Consider the following 23516-nt stretch of genomic DNA (forward strand, 5'->3'; position numbering starts at 1 on the left):
TGGTCATGTAACAAGACGTTTGATGATATTATTTCTGAAACAGTGCATTGAGAGTTTCAGACTATTCTTATGCTTTTGCCTTGTGACGATTATGAAGTTGTGTCCCTAATTTTTTGAAGGTACTATTAATTGCTTGTGGTTGACTAAAGTGGTGAGGGAAAGAGAAAATAAATCCTTCATTGAGGAAAGTAGTGAGGGAAAGAGAAAATTCTCTTTATTGAAAAAGTAGTGTTTTCATGTTTTTTGCCTTTACCATTTTCTGGAACTTTGTTCCCTATCACTGTTACCCATCCCTGTCCTTGAGGTTTTTTATGCTTCTAACTTGTTTATGGAATTCTATGATTTTGTTTACATTTTCTATTCGAGATGAGAATATGGTTGAAAGGTATTAAAACCTAGAATTTGAATTAGAAAAGACTGTTGGTTTTTGCATGTTGATGTGATGAGAGTTGTTAGATCTAAGTCACAGAAGAGTAGTATTTCCCCATAAATTGGTATGAATTCCTCAGCTTCTAACAGATGCAATTTTTTCATCGGATCTAATTAGATTTTTTGGTTCAACTGAATTTTACTTATACTGACCAATGAGAAGATTTTCACTTGTATATCACATATTGAAATGGGCATCTTTTACTGTGTCATCTTTGATGCTCCTTGTTATTTCATGGTTCCCAAATCAAAAAGACGGACAGGGTAGTGGCAGAGACATTAGATTTCTTTTTTAACCCAAAGCATTTGGATTATTTACAGTGGTTGCAGGCCTAGACCTTGTCTTCCAAATCACTAGAACTAATCTTATTCTGCTTTTGGGTTGACATGGGTCAGTCTTGTTCTTAGATCTTACTATACACCATGAACTTACTGGTTCTTGTCCAATTTTTTCCCATTTGTTGCTGAGTTTGTTGGTCGTTCACATTTGCTTTTGAGGTCCAAAGCTTCTGTATTTTCTGCTTCAACCTTTGAAATGATGTTGTTCCTGCTTTTTATTTTTTTACATATGCTTTTCAGAGATGTTTTCCATTTGCTTCATTATGATTTTGATGTCCTTCCCACCTTCAGGAAAAAGCACATTGTCTGGCTGTATTTTCAGCCTTTACTTTAGATCTGTTAAGTGTGCTTCAATCAGTCACTTGGATAATTGCTGTTGGACCATAGATCCATGGTATACCCTTAGGGAAAATCTTGAATCTAAGAGTTTTTGAATTATACTTTGGGATACAACAAAATCAAAAGTCATTGATTCAGATATTTCTGTGTGCATATATAAGATACTGAGATGGCCTTGAAGCTAGTGCTCTGATCTGGTTCAACAAGAAATTATGTGCAGAAATGCCTTTCAGCCCCTCTAAAAGTTAAGAACCTGTGTGTAGTCCATGTATGCAAGCTTAGTTGGGTGGATCTACTATTGGTATAGCCTTTCCAACCTCTATTTGTTTAGATTATCCACTCCAAAGCATGAACCCTCATGTATTATATTTCTAACCTTGTGTTATTATCCAGCTAGTCTTTCTTTATAAGTCCTTACAAATTGTTGGTTTTTGAGACTATTTTTACAAAACTTTGTTTTCTGCACTTGTTGATGAATTCTGTCTTGAGTGAAAGTTTTCAAGCAAATAGAGCATATCTGAGCTACCAGTCCAGATAATTTAAGAGCTAACTAAAAGTTGCTGGATTAGTGGACTAAAGCCAACATAGTCTAATAACGAAGCTAAACGAATTTAGAAATGGCAACTAAACTTAGCAGGTATCTTGCTGCTCTCAACCCTTCCTTTTCATCCTTAACGCTTACAGCGCCTCAAGAAAAGATGAAGAAGAGAATTACAGAATTATACAAAAATTATAGGCTTCAAATGTTAGAACTCATCAATTGGAGTTTAAGCACCAGAAGATTAAGAACCCAACAAGATGCTGTTAATTGTGTATCTTGCACACAAGATCAATTCAATAACTCGTTTTATACTGTCTTGATAGTTTGTGTCGGGTTCCTCTCCAATGAGTTATTTGCCCAATGAGGCATCCGATGGCTGGGCTGACTGGTATACATCCCTGAGCACTCCCTGATCGGTGGACTCAATGGAGAGGAGCCGGATCCGGTTCTCTCTCTTTCTCTTTTAGAAAGATGATTTTTCTGGTTTGAACGGTTCAGGATCTATCCCTGAACTGCAGACAAATATAGCTAAGTGACAGAGATTTGGGTCCTCTGGAGTGCGATATAGTATACAGTGCACATCTAACGGCCTGCAGTGCTTGGGCATGTAGCCCAACACCCTGCCTGTGTGTGTGTTTGGTTGCATATCTGTCGGATGGTGCGCTACAGAGAAGCCCAACGCAATTGATAGTGGCTGGGGTGGATGCGAGGTTTCTCTAGCTAACGTAAATGGAATTAGTCAACTGGAAAAATCATTGAAAAGACACAACCTTTATTGCTTTGTTACTTACCAAAAAAAAAAGGAAAAAATCATTTCGACCAAAAAAAAATGTAAAAGAAAAAATCATTTTTACTTTCCCCACAAGGAAATTAGTTTTATAACCTTGACCGGAATATGCTTTAAGGATAAAAAACCATATAATTAATAGGATCCGAATTCCCAACACAATGCCCGTTTATTAAATTTCTTTTAATGTTATCTATTACAATCAGCAGCAGGGCATCAATTTATTTAATTACCTTCTTTGCATCATTAGCAAAAGCCAGCCTTATAGTAGTCTCAAAATGCTTTTTCTCTTTCTTGGTACAGATTTCAATTCAATATCTAATTATGTTAATAAGAGTAGGGAAAAAAAAGAATATGATGCCAATGTGAAGATTCTTACACATTATCTCTTTAAGGGACAATCTTCTCCAATTCTCTAAAGTTGTGTAGTGCGGTAGTGTTAGGTAGTGTTAGGTGAAGATGTCGGCACATGGTAGATCGGACATCTAACGATTCGAACTCATTGACTTATGTTGAGCTTGGACGGTTGGATGTCCGAGTTGCCAGGTGTTGACATCTCCACTTAGCACTACCGCATTGCACGGCTTTAGGAATTGGAGAGGATTAAATCCGTCCTCTCACATCCCACCAATATTGCCCACAATCTGTCTCCGTAATGAATACTCTTTATTAGACGAATGATGATTCGTCACCCTCTCTCCTATTGGTGAAAAACTGTATTCTAATCTCGTGTGAAACCCTCTCCGTTAAGTATAGATGGAATGCCCACTTATTTTTTTTTTAAATGAAGATCCCCATTTCAAATATTGTCACATGGAGAGATGAGATGACGTGGTTGTTTTTACTGTTAAATAGAGAGGTCATTATATAGATTTTTGCTAAAGGTCAGCAAAATTGTATTAGAGAAAAATAAAGGAACATTTACAAAGAATGATTGAAAGAACAACCGAAAAAAAACTCCTAGAGAAACTATTTATTTATCTTTGGCCTTGCCATTGATAAAAGACAGATTCTGGAAATCTTTACACAAAAAGAGGTATTCAATAGTCCTAAAGAAATTATGCAAATTTGTAATAGGGACGGACCTGAGCTTCCCAACAAATTGCCTGAGAAATGAAAGGAGGGGCATTCCAAAAGCTTGTGCCGCCTTTCGTTTTGGTTGCATGATTTGCAAGAGCATCTGTAGCAGAATTAGCTTCTCGAAAACAATGAGTGATTCACCATTGAATGAAGTCTAGGTAGTTGCTGAGCGATCACCAAATCTGCATAAAGCACCAAGGGATTTTGCAAGAAAGGATGGATGAAACAACAGCTGTCGAGTTGCTCTCAATCCAAAGCTTTCCAATATGTAAATCCCCAGCTTGTTGTACTCCTTCAAAGAACGCTCCCATCTCTGCCATGAAATTGATTCCCAATCCCTGGTACACCCCAAAACATTTAGAAATTGCTCCCAAATGATCACGTAATATCCCACCAGATGCACTATTACGCAATGTTTTCGAGTGTCTTACTCGAATAGGGACTCACTGGTTGACTGTTGGAAGAGATCTTTGGCTTTTTGACTATTCACTTCCTTCCCCTTGTCAGGCCTTTTGTTGAGGTAGTTTTCCACACCTATAGTTCTTCAGCCACTACCATGCACTTTCTTATAGCCTTGGATTTTCAAATTTTATTTGGCATATAATAAACTCTACCAAGACTATAACTTGCCATGTAAGAAGTGGGGACCTAGGCGTTTATCTACCACGTAATTTGAGCCTCATCTAATCTACCACGTGACAATTATTGACATTTAAAATAAGCGTGTAGGATTGGGCTCCCCAAACTGATATATTTTTTAAGGACAACATAGTGCTATCAAGTTGTATTCGTGGTTGTGTATTCATCTCTTCATTAACTCATTGGTAGCTATTTTTTTGGAATTGGAGAGCTTTAATAGGGGGGGGGGACACAGGATGGATTAGGCTCCAAGGTGGTTTGAACTCATGACCTCTTATTTGAGGAGTTGGTCTCATTGGTAGCCATTGTTAGTATGGAATCACCACTTATAGCTATTGGGGACTATAGTAAAGTAAGTTTATTGCAATATTGTATATGTGATGTAGACTTTAACCTAAAAAAAGTATATGTGATGCAGACTTTTGAATATGCGGATAATCGTTTGTAAGTTATCAAATGGATTTAGACTATAGATAGCTTTTTCATGCTTCTTACTTTTCTATTTTGCGAATTAAAAACCGGGAAGTTGGGGAAAAAGGGAGAATCTGCACACAACACCAACGGTGATGAGAAGAACTGTATCATTCATATGTGACCCACTTGATCAGAATAAGAGAGAAACAATACTCTATAATCGTAGCTATTCTTATCCCTTAAAGATGGCATGAAATGAATTTTTATTTTGGTTTTTTAATAACAAGATCAGTGGTAATCCACATGTAAACCAAGCACCATTAGGATACCCAGTTGTACAGTGAGCTCCACTCCGATAAAAATTAATCATCTCATTTCATCATTAAGGGTAAAACCCTTTAATATATAGATTACTTAAAGGAATACTATTATTTAGAACTCTAGATTTAGACTCAACTCAATTCCTTCACTCCTATATTTTCATGTAGATGGCCCTTCCGATCCCAATCTAACTCTAACCCAAGTTACAGTTGATATACTGGATGGCACATGCATGTTTTCTCATTACATTACTACCCGATTGTCTTTAATAAATTGGATAAAGAAATAAATTTATGAGAGAAAATTGCCTTTGGGCGGGCCTTCTAAGCAGTTCATCATTTTGAGTGAAATATGGTAATTTTAATTGTTGGATAGAGAACACATAATCTAAAGGTATCGTTTGATAACTTTACGTATCTAGTGTTTCTGTGCTATTTGTGTTCTCAACATACAAAAATACCCAAAAAATCATTTGATAAATCTGTTTTGTTTCATGTGTTTTTGGTACCATAAATCAAAATTTATGGTCATTTATGCATCATGTAACAGATTTGTAAAAACTTTTTTCTACAAATTTTGTACCAATTGAATGAATGTGTTTCCCCGATAAAAAAAGGAAGGGTAGAGGTATCACCATTGTCTACTCTCTTCTTCGTCCTCACAAGCCTGAGTGGAAAACTAGGGAGATCTCAATCAACCACAAGCTCTTGCCCTCAGCTCTTCTCTTCAACCTCAATCGACAACGTTGAACGAAGGCCTGCAAATCCAAGAAGATTGGTAGCAAAAACCCATCTAGAAGGTATTTGATTCTCTTCTCTCTTAGTTGAAGCCCTTCTTCCTCTTCTTCTTCTTCTGCAATTTATTTGTTCATTCAATTGTTTATATCAAGGAATTTAAGTTAACTCCATTTGCATTTATATATTTTCTATGCTCCTATCATGGATCTATCAATGCTACACTCTGTTATACTTCATATGGTGTTCTTGGATGAATAAAAGACCAAACTCCTACAATCCTGGTGGTGAGCCTATAGGGCTCAGCTGCCCAAGTGCTTACCAATAAAAGTGGCTCAACATTAGTGTTTCAATTAGAAAATAGGCCACACCAATTGCAGACAGTGGTAGATAGATTTAAAATGTGGAGGTATTAACTACCTACACATAAGTCTTATGAATCTTCCAACTCTGGTTTGACATTTTTATGCATGTCTTTTAGTTATGTTTCATAATAATTGATTGGGTATATTACACGTCACCCCTTGGTTTTCAAACGAAACTCAGATCACCCCCTGGTTTTTTGAAAAAACTCAAATCACCCCCTGGTTTATATCCCAATATGACAAATTAATCCCTATCGTTAGTTTAATTCTGTTAAGTGATGATGTCAGTCAGTTAAATACATTTAAATCCTTAAACTACCCTTGACCAATGTTGAAGATGAAGGAAGGGTAGTATTGTAAATTTAATTCTAATGTTTTAGAACAAGGGTAAAATAGTCATTTCACACCAATAACTAACAGCAAACTAACACCGTTACTGTAGAGGGGGTGATTTAAGTTTTTTCAAAAACCAAAGGGTGATCTGAGTTTCGTTTGAAAACCAGGGGATGACGTGTAATTTACCCTAATTGATTTAGTATAATCTATATACAGTTATATGTTTGCCTAATAATATGATTGGAGCATTGTTTGAAATTAATGTTTTTAGGGTGGATATTCTATCTTGTAGTAAGGGTGGAAAACCACTCAACATGAATTTGGAGAGCATATACCCATCTTGGGTAGTCTTGTGCATGCCCTCGGGAAACCCTTGATGCTGATGGATGGATGTGTATTGGTGGGCTTGGCTAGTTTCCAATAATTAATTTGGAGCTTGGTCTCACGTGTTAATTTGGGAACAAGAGTGGTTTTTTCTTCCCTCCTCTTTCTAAAGAAAAGCGTAATTCTATCAAAATCTTAAATATCATGCAGATTAGTTTAGTGCAACCTAGGTGCATATGAATGGATTAATTAACAACATGTTTAATAAAATCATAGGGGCCAGCCCGGATCTCAGATAATATTCGGATTTGAAAAAATAAGATACATGCGAATGGATCAAGGTAAGGAGAAAAGGAACCATCCATGTATTTTCCTCTTTAATCAAGTTGGGGGACTCAATGGTTCATGAATTGATGTGTTTGATAAAGGTGAGACAAAGTGGAGGAGGGGTGTACTAAAGCTTAGATTACCAAATCCGATAAACTTTGCCAAAACATTGTGTTTGGGCAATTTTCAGTTTCATGTGGATTGTGGAAACCTGCTTAGACAGATTTTGATACTGAAAAATATTGGACATAGATAATTTTGCCAAAGCAGAGAATTAAACCCTGAGATAATCTGTTCAAAAAAACCCATTTTCCCCTTCGTTCTTCTCTCATGGTTGGTGGTGAAACTGACCTAGGCTTGGTGGTGAGATACCAAGTCATATCCTCTACCCTTCTTCCATCTCTTGCTTTCTCTCACACATTTTCCCTTTCTGGTCTATCGATTTCCATCAGCTTGTCTCACTCCTACCATGGGTCATCTTAGGTGATATTCTTTTTATGTTCTCTTTATTTTTCATAACATACCATTCTGTTAACCATTGTTTCTGCAGGTTGGCATATTGATTATGTCAACTATCAATTCATTAAATCAACATAACTTGAGGTAAATCAGTTGCACTAGGTAGCTCAATCCCAAGACAAATTAAAAAAAGGCCAAAAATTAAAACCATAGCCTCCTGATTCAGCATGGATTTGAAGGTAAGGTAATTTGAAAATCTTCATAGATGCATTAAGACCCTTTTTATTCATAAGTATGGTCAAAACTCTACTTGATGGGTCTTTAGCTCAAGTTGGTAGAGCACAGTTAGTTAAGGTAATTTGAGAATGACAATTCTCAGCCTTTTGTTGGAGGTCTTATAACAAATTGATTGCTTTTGTAGTAGGTGCAGCCATGGATCACCCCTGTGTCTCTATACATTATTAGAATTTAGAGATTATGTGTATCCACTAGAAAAATAGGAAATGGTATTAGTTCTTGTTATTGATATTCAATAATTTCATTTTGATTAACCATCTGTTCCAATTGCTTACAGATATATACACTTTATATGGATTTGTAATAACTTTTAATATCCTAACATCATTGACTTTATATTCGGTTAACCTTTTGGGATTGGTGTGTGGTTTGTGTGATTACACTTTCATCAAAAAAAAAAAAAAAAAAAATCATTGACTTTATATGGATTATAGTGTTAATGGTATTTCTGTGATTTACAGTAATCTAATAGTGCATCTCTGTCTTTTTTTTTAATGTACACTTTATATGAATTTTTAATAATTTTTAGAGCAAATTATATGCACCCCCTATAATTTGAAACAATAATAAAACACCCCCTAGTTTTACTTTTACGTATAACCCCCTGATGGTTCACGATGTTAGAGAACTGTTAATTTTGAAAGTAAAAAAGACAACTTTGCCCTTTATACTTCAGTGACCTACATTAAGTACCATTTTACCCTTCATAACCTTCTTCTCCCCCAAAATGAAAATTCCCTAAATCGATTTAAGGTTTGCCTTCACACCATCTCCGGCGGAGGTTGCAGAAGACAATACTTCTCCAATGGACATCCGCTTTAGGGTTTTGCCTTCCACAACACATCCACGATCGCTTTCAGAATAAGCCATCATTAATAAGACATTTATCGCGTGCATAAAGCACTGTATTTAACATATTCTCAAACAGAAGAAAATATCCCATCCATTCCGAAATGATGATATCCACATGAGCAACTGGCAGCACAATCTCTAAAATTTTTCCCTTCAAAACTATTATAACATTTGAAAATCCATTGGCTTCCACAATCTCTTTTGCCATATCTGCCATTTGGGAGCATTCAACCGCATAAACATGCATTGCCCCTACTTTTGCACAAAACAGAGACAATTTCAGTCCCAGCTCCCACATCAAGGACCACTTTGTTCCTAAAGAGGAAAGTATTCTGATAAATAACGTTTTGGTATGTCTTAGTCTTGATTGTATCCTTCAAGATTTCTTCATCAATACCATAGTGAGAGTAAGAATCAAAGTAATAGTCAGCGCTGGTCTTGTCACCACCAATGAGAGTATCATCAGGTTCATTGAGATGGGATCATCGAGATTAGACCTCTCAGTCGTCTCGTCCTAGACCTCGTCTTCCTCCATCATACTTGTCACGTGCTGATTACTATTGTAGTTAATGTTGTTGCTGGAAGAGTGGGCAGCATGCAAGCCAAATAGATTTCTTCCTAATCAGAAGGTCTGACAGATTATTATGTAAGGACTGTAAGGTCATACCGGGAGAGTGCTTAACCACCCAACATAGACTGGTGGTCTTGGATATGTACCTTGGTACGAGACACCGTAAGAAGGCGAAACAAATTTGTCCTAAAATAAGATGGGGCCGGTTATAAGGAGCTCTCCTAGAATCATTTACCGAGAAAATGGCCTTGTAAGGGAGGTGGGATTTTGAAGGAGATACAAACGAGATGTGGATTAATATGACGACTTGTATCAAGAAGGTTGCTAAGGAAGTACTTGGGATTTCTAAAGGTATGCGTCTGGGCTCTAGAGAGACTTGGTGGTGGGATGATGAGGTTCAAGCAGCCATTAAGACTAAAAAAGATTGTTTTAAGACTTGGCAAAGGACTAACGAGGGAGAGGATAAAGTGAGCTATTATTCGGCCAGAAATGAAGCTCGAAAAATTGTGGGGAAAGCAAGAGCGAAGAAATATGATGAACTTTATGAAAAGCTTAATACAAAGGAAGGGAAAAATGAGATCTATCGGATAGCTAAAATAAGAGAAAGAAAGAGCAGAGATTTGGACCATGTTAGATGCATAAAGAGCGAGGATGGTAGAGTACTAATACGGGATGCAGACATTATGGAGAGATGGGGTGAGTATTTTTATAATTTGCTAAATGGAGCTACCTCGACTGATGGGGTCACTTCGGAAGTGGAAAGCAATAGGCTTGAAGCCAACACACACCATGGACAGCTCCAACGAGTTGAAGAAGCCGAAGTTAAAGAGTCTCTACGAAAGATGAAGGTAGGCAAAACACCAGGACCGGATGAGATCCCAATTGAAGTGTGGAAGAGCTTAGGAGGAAGGGGGTATCTTGGCTAACCAAGTTGTTTAACAAGATTCTAAATACAAAGAAAATGCCAGATGATTGGAGGAGAAGTATTGTAGTTCCGATTTATAAGAACAAATGTGACATCCAGAACTGCAATAACTATAGAGGCATTAAGCTAATGAGTCATACCATGAAACTTTGGGAGAAAATCATTGAAGCTCACCTAAGAAGAGATACTGATATATCGGACAACCAATTTGGTTTTATGCCAGGGAGATCCACGACAGAAGCTATTTACCTTCTAAGGAGGCTTATGGAAATCTTTAGAGCTCACAAAAGGAATCTATATATGGTCTTTATCGACCTAGAAAAGGCATATGATGGAGTGCCTAGAGAGCTCATTTGGCATGTCCTAGGGAAGAGAAGGAGCTCAATTAACTATGTGGATATAGTTAAGGACATGTATGAGGGTGTGGTGACAAGTGTCAAAACTGCAGAGGGACAAAGTAGTGAATTCCCAATTACAATTGGGCTACAACAAGGATCAACTCTAAGCCCTTATTTGTTTGCACTCATCATGGATGATTTAACTAGACATATTCAAGATGAAGTCCCTTGGTGTATGCTATTCGCTGACGATGTTGTTTTGATAGATGAGACAGTGGAAGGGATTAATGTAAAGCTGGAACTATGGAGATCAAACTTGGAATCAAGAGGTTTTAAGTTAAGCAGAACAAAGACAGAATATATGAGGTGTAACTTCAGGCAAACCAGGAAAGATGATGAAGTGGTGAAACTTGAAGAGAGAGAGCTACCACAAAGTGAATGCTTTAAATACCTAGGGTCAACCTTTAACAAAGAAGGTGATATAGAAGATGATGTTTCGCATAGAATTAAAGTAGAATGGTTGAAATGGAGAGGAGCATCAGGAGTTTTATGTGACAAACGTATGCCTATTAAGCTTAAGGGAAAATTCTACAGGACAGTAATAAGACCAGCGATGATTTATGGGGCGGAATGTTGGGCAGTTAAGAAGAGTCATATAGATAAGATGAGTGTAGCGGAGATGAGGATGCTGAGGAGGATGTGCGGCAAGACCAGGAGAGATAGAGTAAGGAATGTTTGTATTAGAACCAAATTAGGAGTTGCACCAATCTAGGACAAACTTCAAGAGAGCCGCTTGAGATGGTTTGGTCATGTACAAAGGAGACCCACGGATGCACCAGTAAGAAAGAGTGACCAGATTCAATTGGAAGGAACTAAAAGAGGTAGGGGTAGACCTAAAATGACTATTGGAGAAGTGGTAAGAAAGGATATGCATATGGTAGGGCTAAATCCTAGTATGATCGCGAATAGAGTTGTTTGGAGGTCAAGGACCCGTGTAGCCGATCCCACGTAATGGGATGTTCCTGGGATGCTGCTTTGACTAATGCTTAAACCAACCCCCCACTATTTTTTTTCTTTGCTTTTTTTTTGGCCCTTTCGGATCCATGTAGCTGACCCCATTTAGTTGGGATAAGGTTATGGTTGTTGTTGTTGCTGTTGTTGTTGTTGCTGCTGGAGGAGCTCTGATTATTACCCTTTCGTCAACACATTCTCTTTCTTCTTTAGCTTTTTGGCTTCAGTTCTGTTCCAGGGTTCTTGGGGTAGGGTTTCTCTTTGGACTGTTGTCCTGCAACAATGAGACTCGCAGAGCTGAGCGAGGGCCAAGGGATGCGAGGGAAACCAGTCGTCGAGGAGATCTGTAAAGAAGAAGACCAACCACCTTCTTCTTCAGATTAAGTCCATGAATCATCATCATCAAATGAAAAAAAATCTTCGTGACCCAGATGATCAATCCACCGATGTCTTTGAAGTCCCCCCCCTTTCCATTCAAGGGGGAAAATTACCTTCAAGTGCCAAATGTCATCGAAGATAGCCGGAGAGAAGATGGATATGCCGGAGAGGACAGTGGAGCAGTGCTCGGTTTGGGGATTTATAGCAGCAGCAGCACCGACGAGCACCAACGATGATTTATAGCAGCAGTAGCATCGGCGTTGATTCTCCTCTTCGCAGTTCGCCGGAGAAGAAAGGGAAAGGTAAAGAAAGATTAAAATAGAAGGGTAATATAGGGTTTTTCAAAAGGTTAACTACAACTAACTGTTTACACTTGACGGTAAGGGATTATTTGTAAGCCGTCTACAAATCTAGGGGGTGCATGTAAAAAGTGAAGCTAGAGGGGGGGGGTTTGTTATTGTTTCAAACTATAGGAGGGGTGCATGTAATTTGATCTTTTTTATGTCCTAAAATTATTGACTTTATATGGATTATAGCATTAATGGTATTTCTGTAATTTATAGTGATCATTACAAAACTGTTGCAGAAATAGGTTTTATCAAACACCTTTACAGTACTAAAGGTGTTCTGGATACGTTCCTGGAACAGGTTTATCAAACACCATTTCGCAAACCAGAAATATGTTTCTGTAACAAAAAACATCAAAAAGCATTTTTGGTGAAAAACAAAACAGAAACACGCGTAAGGTTATCAAATGGTACATAAATTAACTAGAGATTTCAAAATGATTTAAAAATATATTACCATTATATCATTGTAAAACATTGTCATTGTGAGAGAAAGGATTGAGGTATCGTTATCGGTCTTTGTTGATATCTATTCGATACTAATCCAGACGACCTATATTGGGCCTGGATCGGCCAAAAGGCAGAAAAGTACCAATTTTAAGGATGTGTCCCCATATTAGCTTTGATCGGTCAAAAGAATAAGAAAAATATTAAAATCAAAAAAAAATCAAAAAAAGTGAAAAAAGGTAGAAAATACTTAATTTTAGTCATATAATGGACAAAATAAGAAACAAACATACAATAAAAATATGGGTTTTTTACAATTACCATCTCAAAAACTTTAATATTTACTATTACCCCCCCCCAAAAAAAAAAAAACTTTCAAACAACTGTTACCCTCCCTGTAGACACTGAATTTTGTCACCCCCTAATTGGCGATGATGACAACGAGACATGGACGATGGACGACGCACTCTCCCTCTTTCTAGACCCAAGATACCTGACTCATAAGACCAAGAATCATACTGAGCACAAAATGACCCATTTTAGGCCCAAAAACAAGAAAAAATGGCATTGCGCCCCCACGACGCCGTAGACCCCTTCCCACGGCATCGTGGGGATGTATACCAGATTACCACGGCGCCATGAGAGGGTGTGACATCAGCTTGCTGACGTTACACACAGTGCCGTGGAAAAGTCCCCCACGGCGCCGTGGACATCTCCACGGCGCCATGGAAGACTTATCTGGCCAGGAGAAAGAGGGGATCCTTCCCTATAAATAGGAGGGTTCCCCTCCCTCATTTTCTAAGGAATTTTGGATAGAGAGACCTTCCCCAAGTGATTTTCACCCTCTTTGTCTCATTTTTTTACCCTCTTTTCTCTCCTTTCTCTTATGAGAGTGTGAGTGAGTGGAATTTTCTTAGTCGTGGATAGATCCTTCGATTATCCCTTCGAGCATAGAGCACTCCTTCTCCTAGGCGTTGTTATCCCGTCACTACACGGATAACCATCAAAACCCCTTTATTTCAAATGTTATTTTGTCTGTCTTCTCCTCTCCAAATCATTTGAAAGAGCCGTTACTCTGCCCAGAAAGAATCGGCGTCAGTCCATTCGTCTATCTCCCCTGAGCCAGGGGAATACAACCATACAGGTATAATTACTGCATTCTTGTTGATTCAATGTAGTCTTTTCGTATTTCATCGTTTTAGTCCGTATTTCTCATATATGTAATGTAGTTTATTATGTTTTAGTTCAATTCATAGCATCTGAATGTAGTTCATAATATCCCCCATCCCCGTAATAAAAGAGAGAGAACATTCGTCTTTATGTAGCATCTAATACAGAGAGATCGGCTTCGATCGGCCTAGGTGGGTGCCTAACACCTTCCCACACTCGTAACCTAACCCCTTACCCGAACCTTTGGTCAGACCATATGGAGTCATGTAGCCCGATTCCAACGGATAGGGCTACACTTAATGGGTCCTAGACCCTAACCCTAGGTGGCGACTTCACATTATATTAGTATATTTTAATGCAGGATCCTAATCCCCCATTTATCAATATTATACATTGACAATATTATCTATTATCCATCCATATATATATATCAAACTCATGTCGCCCATAAGGCTGAGGAACCCTCGTCCCGAGGACCACGGTACTGGAGTGTACTAATCACTAAGTGACCCCCACCATTACAGACCCGTAACGGAGGGGGTTAGTAGTGATACCGTGCCCTTGTCATGGATTTTTTAGGACCAAAATGCCCTTTTGGGGTGGTAATTGTAAAAAACTCCCACCCCATCACCGTCCCTTCTGCTGCTCCTCCTTCTCCTTCACCTTCTTCGATCTTCTCCTTCTTCCTCCTCTGCAACCCCAACCACCCCGATCGATGACGCCATCACCACCTGACATACTCCGGCTTCCTTTGTCTCATTAACTATGTACTTGGTCCCATTCAATGCCGGTTCCACCATTTTTTCCTGATCAATTAACAAGGATTTACATCTGATGAAGGTTTAAAATTTGAGATGGGAGATGCGTTTCAGTCTTCCTTGAGGTCTGCAGGAGGTATGCCTTTGAAGGTAATGATGAGTAAGTCAATGAACAAAGTATTATATGCTGAAACCGGGGAAGACATGGTTGACTTTCTCTTCAGCTTACTTAATTTCCCTCTCGGATCCATTTTACAACTCTTGGGTGGGAATTCAACACTGGGATCCATGGACAATATTTACAAAAGCGTGCAATGTTCAGGAATTACAAGGGATGATATTTAGTCTAAGGAACCTGCTGCTGCAACCCGTGCTCTGCAGTGGTTTTGGTTGTAGGAGCAACCCACTTGGAGTAACAGAATCTGAACAGCCTCTTCCTTCCTTGTGGTGTAGAAGTTATGCTTATGGACACAATTATACTGGTTACCTGTCTATTGAGAAGCCTAATATAAATACGTATGAATCAGGGTATCTTTCACTATTACAATTTGTAAATCCCAAGTCTCCAACGCATGAAACAGCATGTCAAGGAGGATTTCTCAAGGGACCGACGACGTTCTTCATAACAGACAATTTGGTTTTCACTCCACTAGCTTCTTTCTAGAATCTCTCCTTTCTTAAAAGAATGGAATTTCCCATAGATGACTTGGAGGTTCGTACGGTTAATGTGAGTAGGAAGAAGAAGGAGAAGAAGAAGGAGGAGGAGGAGGAGAAGGGACGGTGATGGGGTGGGGGGTTTTTACAATTATCACCCTAAAAGGGCATTTTGATCCTAGAAAATCCGTGACAATGGCACAGTATCACTACTAACCCCCTCCGTTACGGGTCAATAACGATGAAGGTCACTTAGTGATTAGTATGTAACAGGAGAAGGTAACAGTTGTTTGAAAGTTTTTTGGGGGGAGGGGTAATAGTAAATATTAAAGTTTTTGGGATGGTAATTGTAAAAAACCCTAAAAATATAAAAATCTTAGAAATAATTTACAAAACAGATTTTTGTGGTGAAAAAATTCCACCAAAAATGAAAGTACTTGTGATCCAGATCAGGTCGGATCAGTCAATCCAGATTCGATACCAATCTTGTCTTAGAATTGGCATCGGCCTCGATCAATACCATGCCGATCCAATACTAATACCTCAATCCATGTGTGAGAGATCTTCCCATTAGATTTGCAAGGTGACCCATTGTACTGATTATCTACAAGAACCTAAGCTAGAAAGCAAGTGGATACACTTCTTTTGCTAGTAGTAATAGTACGATATGATGAACCCTTAATCTATGCAAAGTGGGTATTCTATTCAACGATACAGGATGTTCTTGCATAACTTCTTGAAGTATTTTCGACCATACATAACATAGAAATCACACTCGAAAAGGATGGACAATTAGCTAGAATAGCGGGTGCTATAGTGAAACTGATTTCAAAAGAGGGTAAATCTGTTATATTAAAATTACCTTCAAAGGAAATCTGTTTGATATTCAAAAACTACTCAACAACATTCGGACAGGTGAGTAATCTCCTTCTTAATAGTCTCCTTAATCAACCCCTCCCTCCTTAAAACCTCATGAAGAAATCACTAAAGAATAAGAAAGCATGCCGACTCCGAAAGGCAGTTCGCGACAGGGAAAGAACCAATGGCTTGGAATGCTTATTTTGCAAAAGTATCCTTTGTAGAATTGTTTATGAAAAATGACATTAAATGCTTCTAAGGATCTTATGAATTCGACCACCCAAAGTGGGTTTATATTTTGACTACTAATGATCACTTTAGCTTCTTTTTTTTTCAATTTTTTTTCTTCCTTGCCACTTATATAAATTATGGGAGAGGGTTGTGCATATCGTCAGTTTTTGGTAACTTAGTGGTATGCATCAATCGCAACGCTAGACAAAGGATGGTAAGGAGGTCTTTCCAAAGGAAAAGGAGAGAGGATGATATATGCTAGACACCCTGGTGGTGCACCCAACCTTTTCCCATAAACTATTTTAAAAGAAGATTTCCCGTGGCCGTGACAACCATATATTAATTCTAGTGTATAAAAAACTAACTCGCATTACGAATCATAAATAGAGGGTTTGGAGGATATATAGATACGGTGTGAGATTCTCACTTTTTGTGAGAGGGCGTGAGGAAGAATCCGGATAAAGCCAAGTCCTTTGCCCAACTATTTGTATCTATCAATAGGGAAATGAAAATATTAAATTCGAAGAGAGCATCTAATGCTCAATGAACAAAGATTATTTAATAATTATTGTCCATGCCCTAGCCTACGAGATCTGATTACTTAAATGTGTTGAAACGATACGAGGCCTTGAATTGGTGGGATCGATTAAGTATTGGTATTAGTATCCAATCGATTGATTTGTATTGATATTAACTATGACTGATACAGAAACCAATACTGATACTTAATCGATATCATATTGATTGTATTAGAACACTGGATGGGCAAAACGGTCTGATCCGGCCAGATCTATATTGATCAAGACCGATACATGTATCGATATCGATACCTAAGTCAATGATTCTATGTGGATGATACCTTTTTTAAGACAACCATTGGTGTCGTTTGTAGATTCTTCCCCACAATTGCATTGTGGGAACCTATTCCATTTTTATTTTTTTTCCTTGTAAGTTGTAATGCAAATAGGGTGGTATAAATAGCAGAATAACATTAAAAAGGAATTCTTAGCTTTCAGAGATGGAAATTCTCTGAAAACTGAAAAGCTCCTTCAGCCGTTACTTTCAAACCTTTGAATGACACAGAACATTGAACGAGACACAAAACGGAACCCTAATTCCATGAACCCAAAACCTCTCAGCCATGTCCAAGGCTCCAAGCCCAACGGACAAACCCTCACAGACAACAATAAGACAAATTGATTTCTCTCTCTCTCTCTCTCTCCCATTAAAAGGAGTGGTTCAGATCGTCTCTGCCTTTTTACCCCTTCTTTATGTGCTCTCAACTGCTCTATAAATTATCCTCTGCGGCGCCATTTGATCACTGAGAGGCATTTCTTCTCCTTCTTGGCTTCTTCTCCAAGAAGGGTGCGTGCATTCTATTGTAATGAACTCATGTTCTCTGCGAAAATCATCTTATCTCAAACCTAGAAAACCCTTCCGCTACCTAAGCCACTTCTAACCTCTTATTCTTTATCCGTCCATTCCCTGTTAATCAATGGCTATCGCTTTCCCTCGTTTCGTCTGCTCCGAGAGTTCCACCATTGAGGAAGCTATCATGGCTACCTCACCTTCGTCGATTCCTTCTCCACCTCCACCACCAGTGTTTCTGACTCAGGACGAGTTGAAGCAAATCGCTGCCTATAAAGCCGTTGAGTTTGTTGAGTCAGGGATGGTTTTGGGCCTTGGAACCGGCTCCACGGCCAAGTATGCAGTAGAGCGTATAGGCGAGCTTCTGCACCAGGGGAAGTTGAAGGACATTGTTGGAATACCCACCTCGAAGCAAACCCAGGAGCAGGCGTTGTCTTTGGGAATTCCTCTTTCGGATCTTGATTCTCATCCCATTGTTGATTTTGCGATTGACGGTGCGGATGAGGTTGATCCTTATCTCAATCTTGTCAAGGGCCGAGGTGGGTCCCTTCTCAGGGAGAAAATGATCGAGGGCGCGAGCAGGAAGTTTGTAGTTATTGTCGACGAGTCCAAGATGGTTCCATTCTTGGGTGGTAGCCGCCTTGCCATGCCGGTGGAGATTGTACCCTTCTGCTGGAAGTTCACGGCAGAGCGATTGCAGAGTTTGTTTGAAGACGCTGGTTGTGTTGCCAAGCTCAGAACTTGCAAGGATAGTGACAAGCCGTTCGTGACGGACAATGCTAATTTTATTGTGGAGTTGTATTTTGAGAAGGATATTGGGGATTTAAATGCTGCTAGTGATTCGATTCTACGACTTCCAGGTGTTGTTGAGCATGGAATGTTTCTCAACATGGCCACAACTGTTATTATTGCTGGTGAGCTTGGAGTCACGGTGAAGAACAAGTAGGCTTGGTAGAAGATTGTTCTCAATGTAGTATCCCCAAAAACTAAGGTTTAGATAGTAGTCCACTTACATGTTTTGGAAATTGGTCAATTTTGGTTGTTGTTGGTCCTCTGAAATTGTTGGTATCGCCAATACTGTCAAAGAGAAGGATGTTCTTCCCCCAGTATCAATTTAAATAAATACTGGGACAATTGTCCTTGGAATTTTGATCTGGTCTTGACTCTTGAGGCCTCATTTCTCTCACCAGACCATGCCTTTTGTTATTTAATTACCATAATTCTTGGTTTTTCATGCCACCTCCTATATTTCTTTGGATATCATTGAATATTCCTTATTTCTTCTGATAAATTTAGATCATCTTACCCGTTAATTGTCATAGTTTTTCCTCCCATAGTTCTCTCAACCGTTGATTTGTAAATGACTGAAAATTGAAATTTGAAAATTGACTTAAATTAGTTCAATTCACCATGTATTCATTACATTGGTTTACTTTATCTGATTACTCAGCCCCCTGCTTGGTCTTTACATTTGCAGCTGAAGGCATCTCTCTTCATCCTATTCCGTGAATAAACTTAATTTTAGTAGAATTCCAGTGCCTGAATTCTGTTATTTTTGTTGTCTTTCATTGAGCTAAGCAGTTTGTAGTTGTGAGAGGGAATTTTTTTATGGGTTTTTTGGTCATAGCTGATAATTGCAGTGCAGTCTGAAGGTTTTTTTTTTTGTAGTCTGATCATTGGTCAGGTGGATTATTAATATGCATATCTCATTTTGGGGCTCCATTTGTTGGAGTTCATATTAAAAAATATTTTTGAATAATGAAAGTTCAACATTGTTAAGATTGTATATCACTTTTATATTTCTTAAAAATATTTTTGTTAATTTTTAGAATTAATTCATAGTAAGAGATGTATATACGGTGATTAAGAGACCTAGTGTACTAGTTAATTTCTTAAACATCTCAATGGTTGTTTAGATTGTATTTGCAAATCTTTGAACTAGAATAGTACCTGGAAGACCTTTGTGACAGGCACATTGTTGTCCATCTTCCCCCTCCCAAAAATGTGAAATGGCCATTTGATTTCTTGGATATAGGTTGCTCCTTCTGCTACCTTATTATCATCTTAGGAACCCTCTCTGCCTCGAAATAAACTTTTCTTTGTGGAGGAAGGGAATAGCAATTTCTTCCTATGGAACATTGACCAGAAGGTGATAGCCCTGTAGATTTGTTCCCATGTTTCAATTCTTCCCAGTAAAACGCTTACTGACCAGAGTTTATTTTTACCATAAAAAGGTTAGCAAGCTGAGTTTGTGGTTTTTCAAACCTTCAATAACTGCGTTATAAATTCTATAATGGAGGGAGAAAGACTGTCATGTGAGTTATTCTCTGTTTTATTTTATGAATCAATCCTTCTTGCATGTTTTTGTATTTAAATATGCATGTTTCATTTAAGGTTCTTTCTGGGGAGACATAGCTGGTGTTAAAACTTAAAACAGGAGTGCACTAGCGAGCTGGGGTGGAGCATGCAACCAAGCTACTATGAGCTTGCTGATCGTAGAGCACTTTATTCTCCATCAAGGGGAAAAAAATATTATACCGAAAATATTGCATAATTTGAATCTTAAGCATACTAACTAATATTGCCTGATTCAACTTGCTTGTTGAAAAATCAGGCAGTGTTGTTTGTATGCCTTTACTTTTTTCAATGGAAAAAAATGAATCGGTTGATTTACCAATCAGGCAGTGTTGTTTGCATGCGTTTTCTTTTTTCAATGGGAAAAAATAATCGGTTGATTTACCAGTGATGCATGTTATCTGTATGCTAGATGCTCACATTTGGTTTGTTGGACAAAAAGTATATATCAAGCATCAACCAAGTTTCCTTATTTTTTTTAATATAGTTTTCTGGTAAGAAACAGAACTTTTTCTATGACTTCTGTCTAAAATTAATGAGCCATTGTTCTTTTTTTTCTCAAAAAAAAAAATTATTGTAACACCCTTTACGATTCTTTCCGTTTTCCATTCAAATTTTTTAATTACCAATAGAAATTCATACATAATTATACTAATGAACAGGTGCTCCATATTCTACAGGATAAATATTCTTTGGTGGGCTTCTGAAGTGTGATCTTGAACCCTCATTTCCCAACTCCACCCTGACTTAAATTCATGAAAAACAAATTCAGGATATATCTGGAGATCAGGGTTCCTTTCTAGCTGGATAGTTTGAGGTGATGTCACTCACTTTTATGGACTCTTTCCTGATTTGCTCTACTCAGGAAAACTGCAGCAGAGGCGGAGTTCCTGTCTGTTCACTGTGAAACTCGAGATTCTAGCCGATCCGGCTCGGGACGATGCTGTACGGTACTAGGGTTGGAGTGTTTCTCAAGTCCATTCCTACCAATTCTGGACCGAGTCAGGGTTTTTAAACACTGGTGAGTCTTCTACTGCTTTTGCTTGCCTGGTCTGGTGTCTAATTTTTCCTTTTTTTCTCGAACTCGAGAGATGGCTTTATTCTTCTCATCCAAATGCTGAATCAAGATTATCTTTAGAAACCAACCAGATAATTGTCTTTGCCTGCTCACTAGACTCCCAATGTTATGTGTTACCTGCCCTATGGCGCAGAGAGGCCCACTAAGGCATCCTCATAAAGATTTAGTTTTTCTCAAATGACTCAAAATTAAGTCCTCTACTTGACACCTTTAAAGATCTCCATGTCTGCATTTTGTTGGCCTTAAATCAAACATGAAGACCCTTAAGTTGATCCCTCATGCCATTGTTGGGGCTGTGAAGAATGAGCATAAAAGAAGAATGCCTGGAGATGTTTTCTGATACAGCTCTGATATCCTTGGCTTAAGTTTGGCAGCTCCTAAAATATTAGATCCTTTCATAATCAATCAGTGCTACTCCCCTCCCTCTCCCCAATCCTTTCTTCTAATACATTCCTCTTTCAAAAGAATAATCGAAGTTGAAGAATCCAATATTTGGATAATTTGTATCATTGGGAATAATTTGACTTCTTGTTTTTTAAGGGGGGAAGGGGGGAAATTACCGATGAACAAAGTTTCAAAAAGTTTTGATCTTCATGTTGTCCTGATGCCCATAACTTTAATATGCCAGAGCATGATTCAAGAGTATCTAGCTTTATTAGTGTTAATGAGCTTATTAGTAGTTATGGTACATGGAATTGTTTTCTTATCTCTGCTTTATTGCCAACTCTTGTTGCAAGTAAGATTATTAATGTTCCCGTTCTTCCTTCACCATGTGATGATCAGTGGTTTTACCCCTTCAATAAATCTGGCTTGATTACTACTACTAAAACAGTTTCTGCATTTTAGTTAAACAGTTCCAACCACTAATCATGGTCTCCCTATGCTAAGGCTTGATTGGCAAAATGGTTAACCTGAGACTCTTTTGCATGTGTTTTTTTCTTGTGATTTTACTAAAAGAGTTTGGGCTGCGGATTCTGGGATTGCAAAGTGAAGGGCTTCTGGTACTTCCATTCTGGTTATGTTTTTCTCCTTTTTGAATGACTCATCTCTCTGATTTAGAATGGCTTTTTAGTGTCATTGCCATCTCTCTATACTTCATCTGGATTCACAGCAATAATACTGTGTTTTGTCCCTCTACTCCTAACCCCAACCAAGTGATTCATAATATCATGTCTTGGATCTCTGATCTTAAACTCTCCCCGACTTTATAAACTCCCTCTAATCCACTTCCTTTACTTGGTAATGTTTCGTTATTAGATTACACCACTTTGCCTACTATGGACCCTCTCGTTATTGTATGCAGTGTTGTTTACTTTGATTCATCTAAACCTGAGGAAGCTGACTTGAGGTGGCTTAATGTTGATTTTTAATGATATAAGGTATATATTATAGCACACTAAAATATTGTAGCATAGTAAATAATGTTAAAAATGGGGGAAAATAAAAATGACACTTGAGGGTGCCTTGGTCGCCTAAGCGCTTAGACACCCCGCCACCGCCTTGGGTCGCCTTGCCGCCCTGACAATTATGATGCCTAGCAGCCTAGGTATATGTATGAGAGAGAGAGAAAGAGTACCTTTGTGTTTTTTTTCTTTTTCCACATTATGGCAAACAAATTGTGGAGCTTCAATACTTTAGTAAGAGAAAGGGACTCTCAAAATGATACCCTCATAACCTTATTGGTGTAAATGACACTCCAATAGGTATATTTAGAACTTGACAACGTTTAATTGTCTGACCTTGTTTTATTCTCAGAAGTTCTTTAAGTTAAAGTTTAAAAAACGTTACCAAAAATTATTTGAAAGTGACGAATCATTGTGTCATTATCGAAAGTTATCATTGTTATACATTTTTTGAATACACATGTAACATGTCAAAATTTGCCCTAATTGAAGGGGAAAAAAAGTGTTATACTAAAAGCACAAATTAACAAGGTTAAAAATTATTTGAAATCTTAAGGAGTCTCAATAAGAAAAACCTGTAAAGAAATTGGTTTGGTTTTAAAATTGAAACTATTGAAAATCTAGGATAAAGAGTAACTAATTAAGGGATGGGGGTCAAGCTGTGACCCTTGCACTAGTTCGGAGACCAATGAGAGTGCACAAGGGGCATCCCAGGGGGTAGGGGTGTCAATACCCAACCCGGACCGATGAAACCGGCCCGAACCACCAACCCTGACCACACCAGACCGAACTCTTAATGGTTCGGGTTCGGTTTGTGGATCCAGAGAGGCAAACGGTTTGGTTTGGTTTGGGCTAGCCCTACGGTGCACCGGTAGCCCGAACCGTTAGGTTGGAACCCAAACCGAAGATGTTATACCCGCACCTCGGGAGTATAATTAAATATTATTTCTTCCTCGTGATATGTAGATACCGCTGCCATGTATGCTGGTGACCTGTTCTCCATGATGGTCAAATCCAGCTACAAAATCATTGACCACAGTA

General features: G+C 38.3%; 1 protein-coding gene and 1 pseudogene across 1 annotated transcript; one reads left to right on the top strand and one right to left on the bottom strand.

Annotated features, from left to right (window-relative positions):
• Window positions 1-8587: 8587 nt before the first annotated feature.
• On the bottom strand, window positions 8588-14570 carry LOC122650880 (annotated as a pseudogene).
• Window positions 14571-17621: 3051 nt separating this feature from the next.
• Window positions 17622-18792, top strand: LOC122652725 (probable ribose-5-phosphate isomerase 2). The gene has a single exon (XM_043846549.1). It carries the CDS (start codon window positions 17767-17769, stop codon window positions 18583-18585), a length of 819 nt encoding a protein of 272 aa, XP_043702484.1. The 5' UTR covers window positions 17622-17766; the 3' UTR covers window positions 18586-18792.
• Window positions 18793-23516: the final 4724 nt, after the last annotated feature.

This window comes from Telopea speciosissima, chromosome 2, assembly GCF_018873765.1.
Source record: "Telopea speciosissima isolate NSW1024214 ecotype Mountain lineage chromosome 2, Tspe_v1, whole genome shotgun sequence".
NCBI classification, from domain to species: Eukaryota; Viridiplantae; Streptophyta; class Magnoliopsida; order Proteales; family Proteaceae; genus Telopea; species Telopea speciosissima.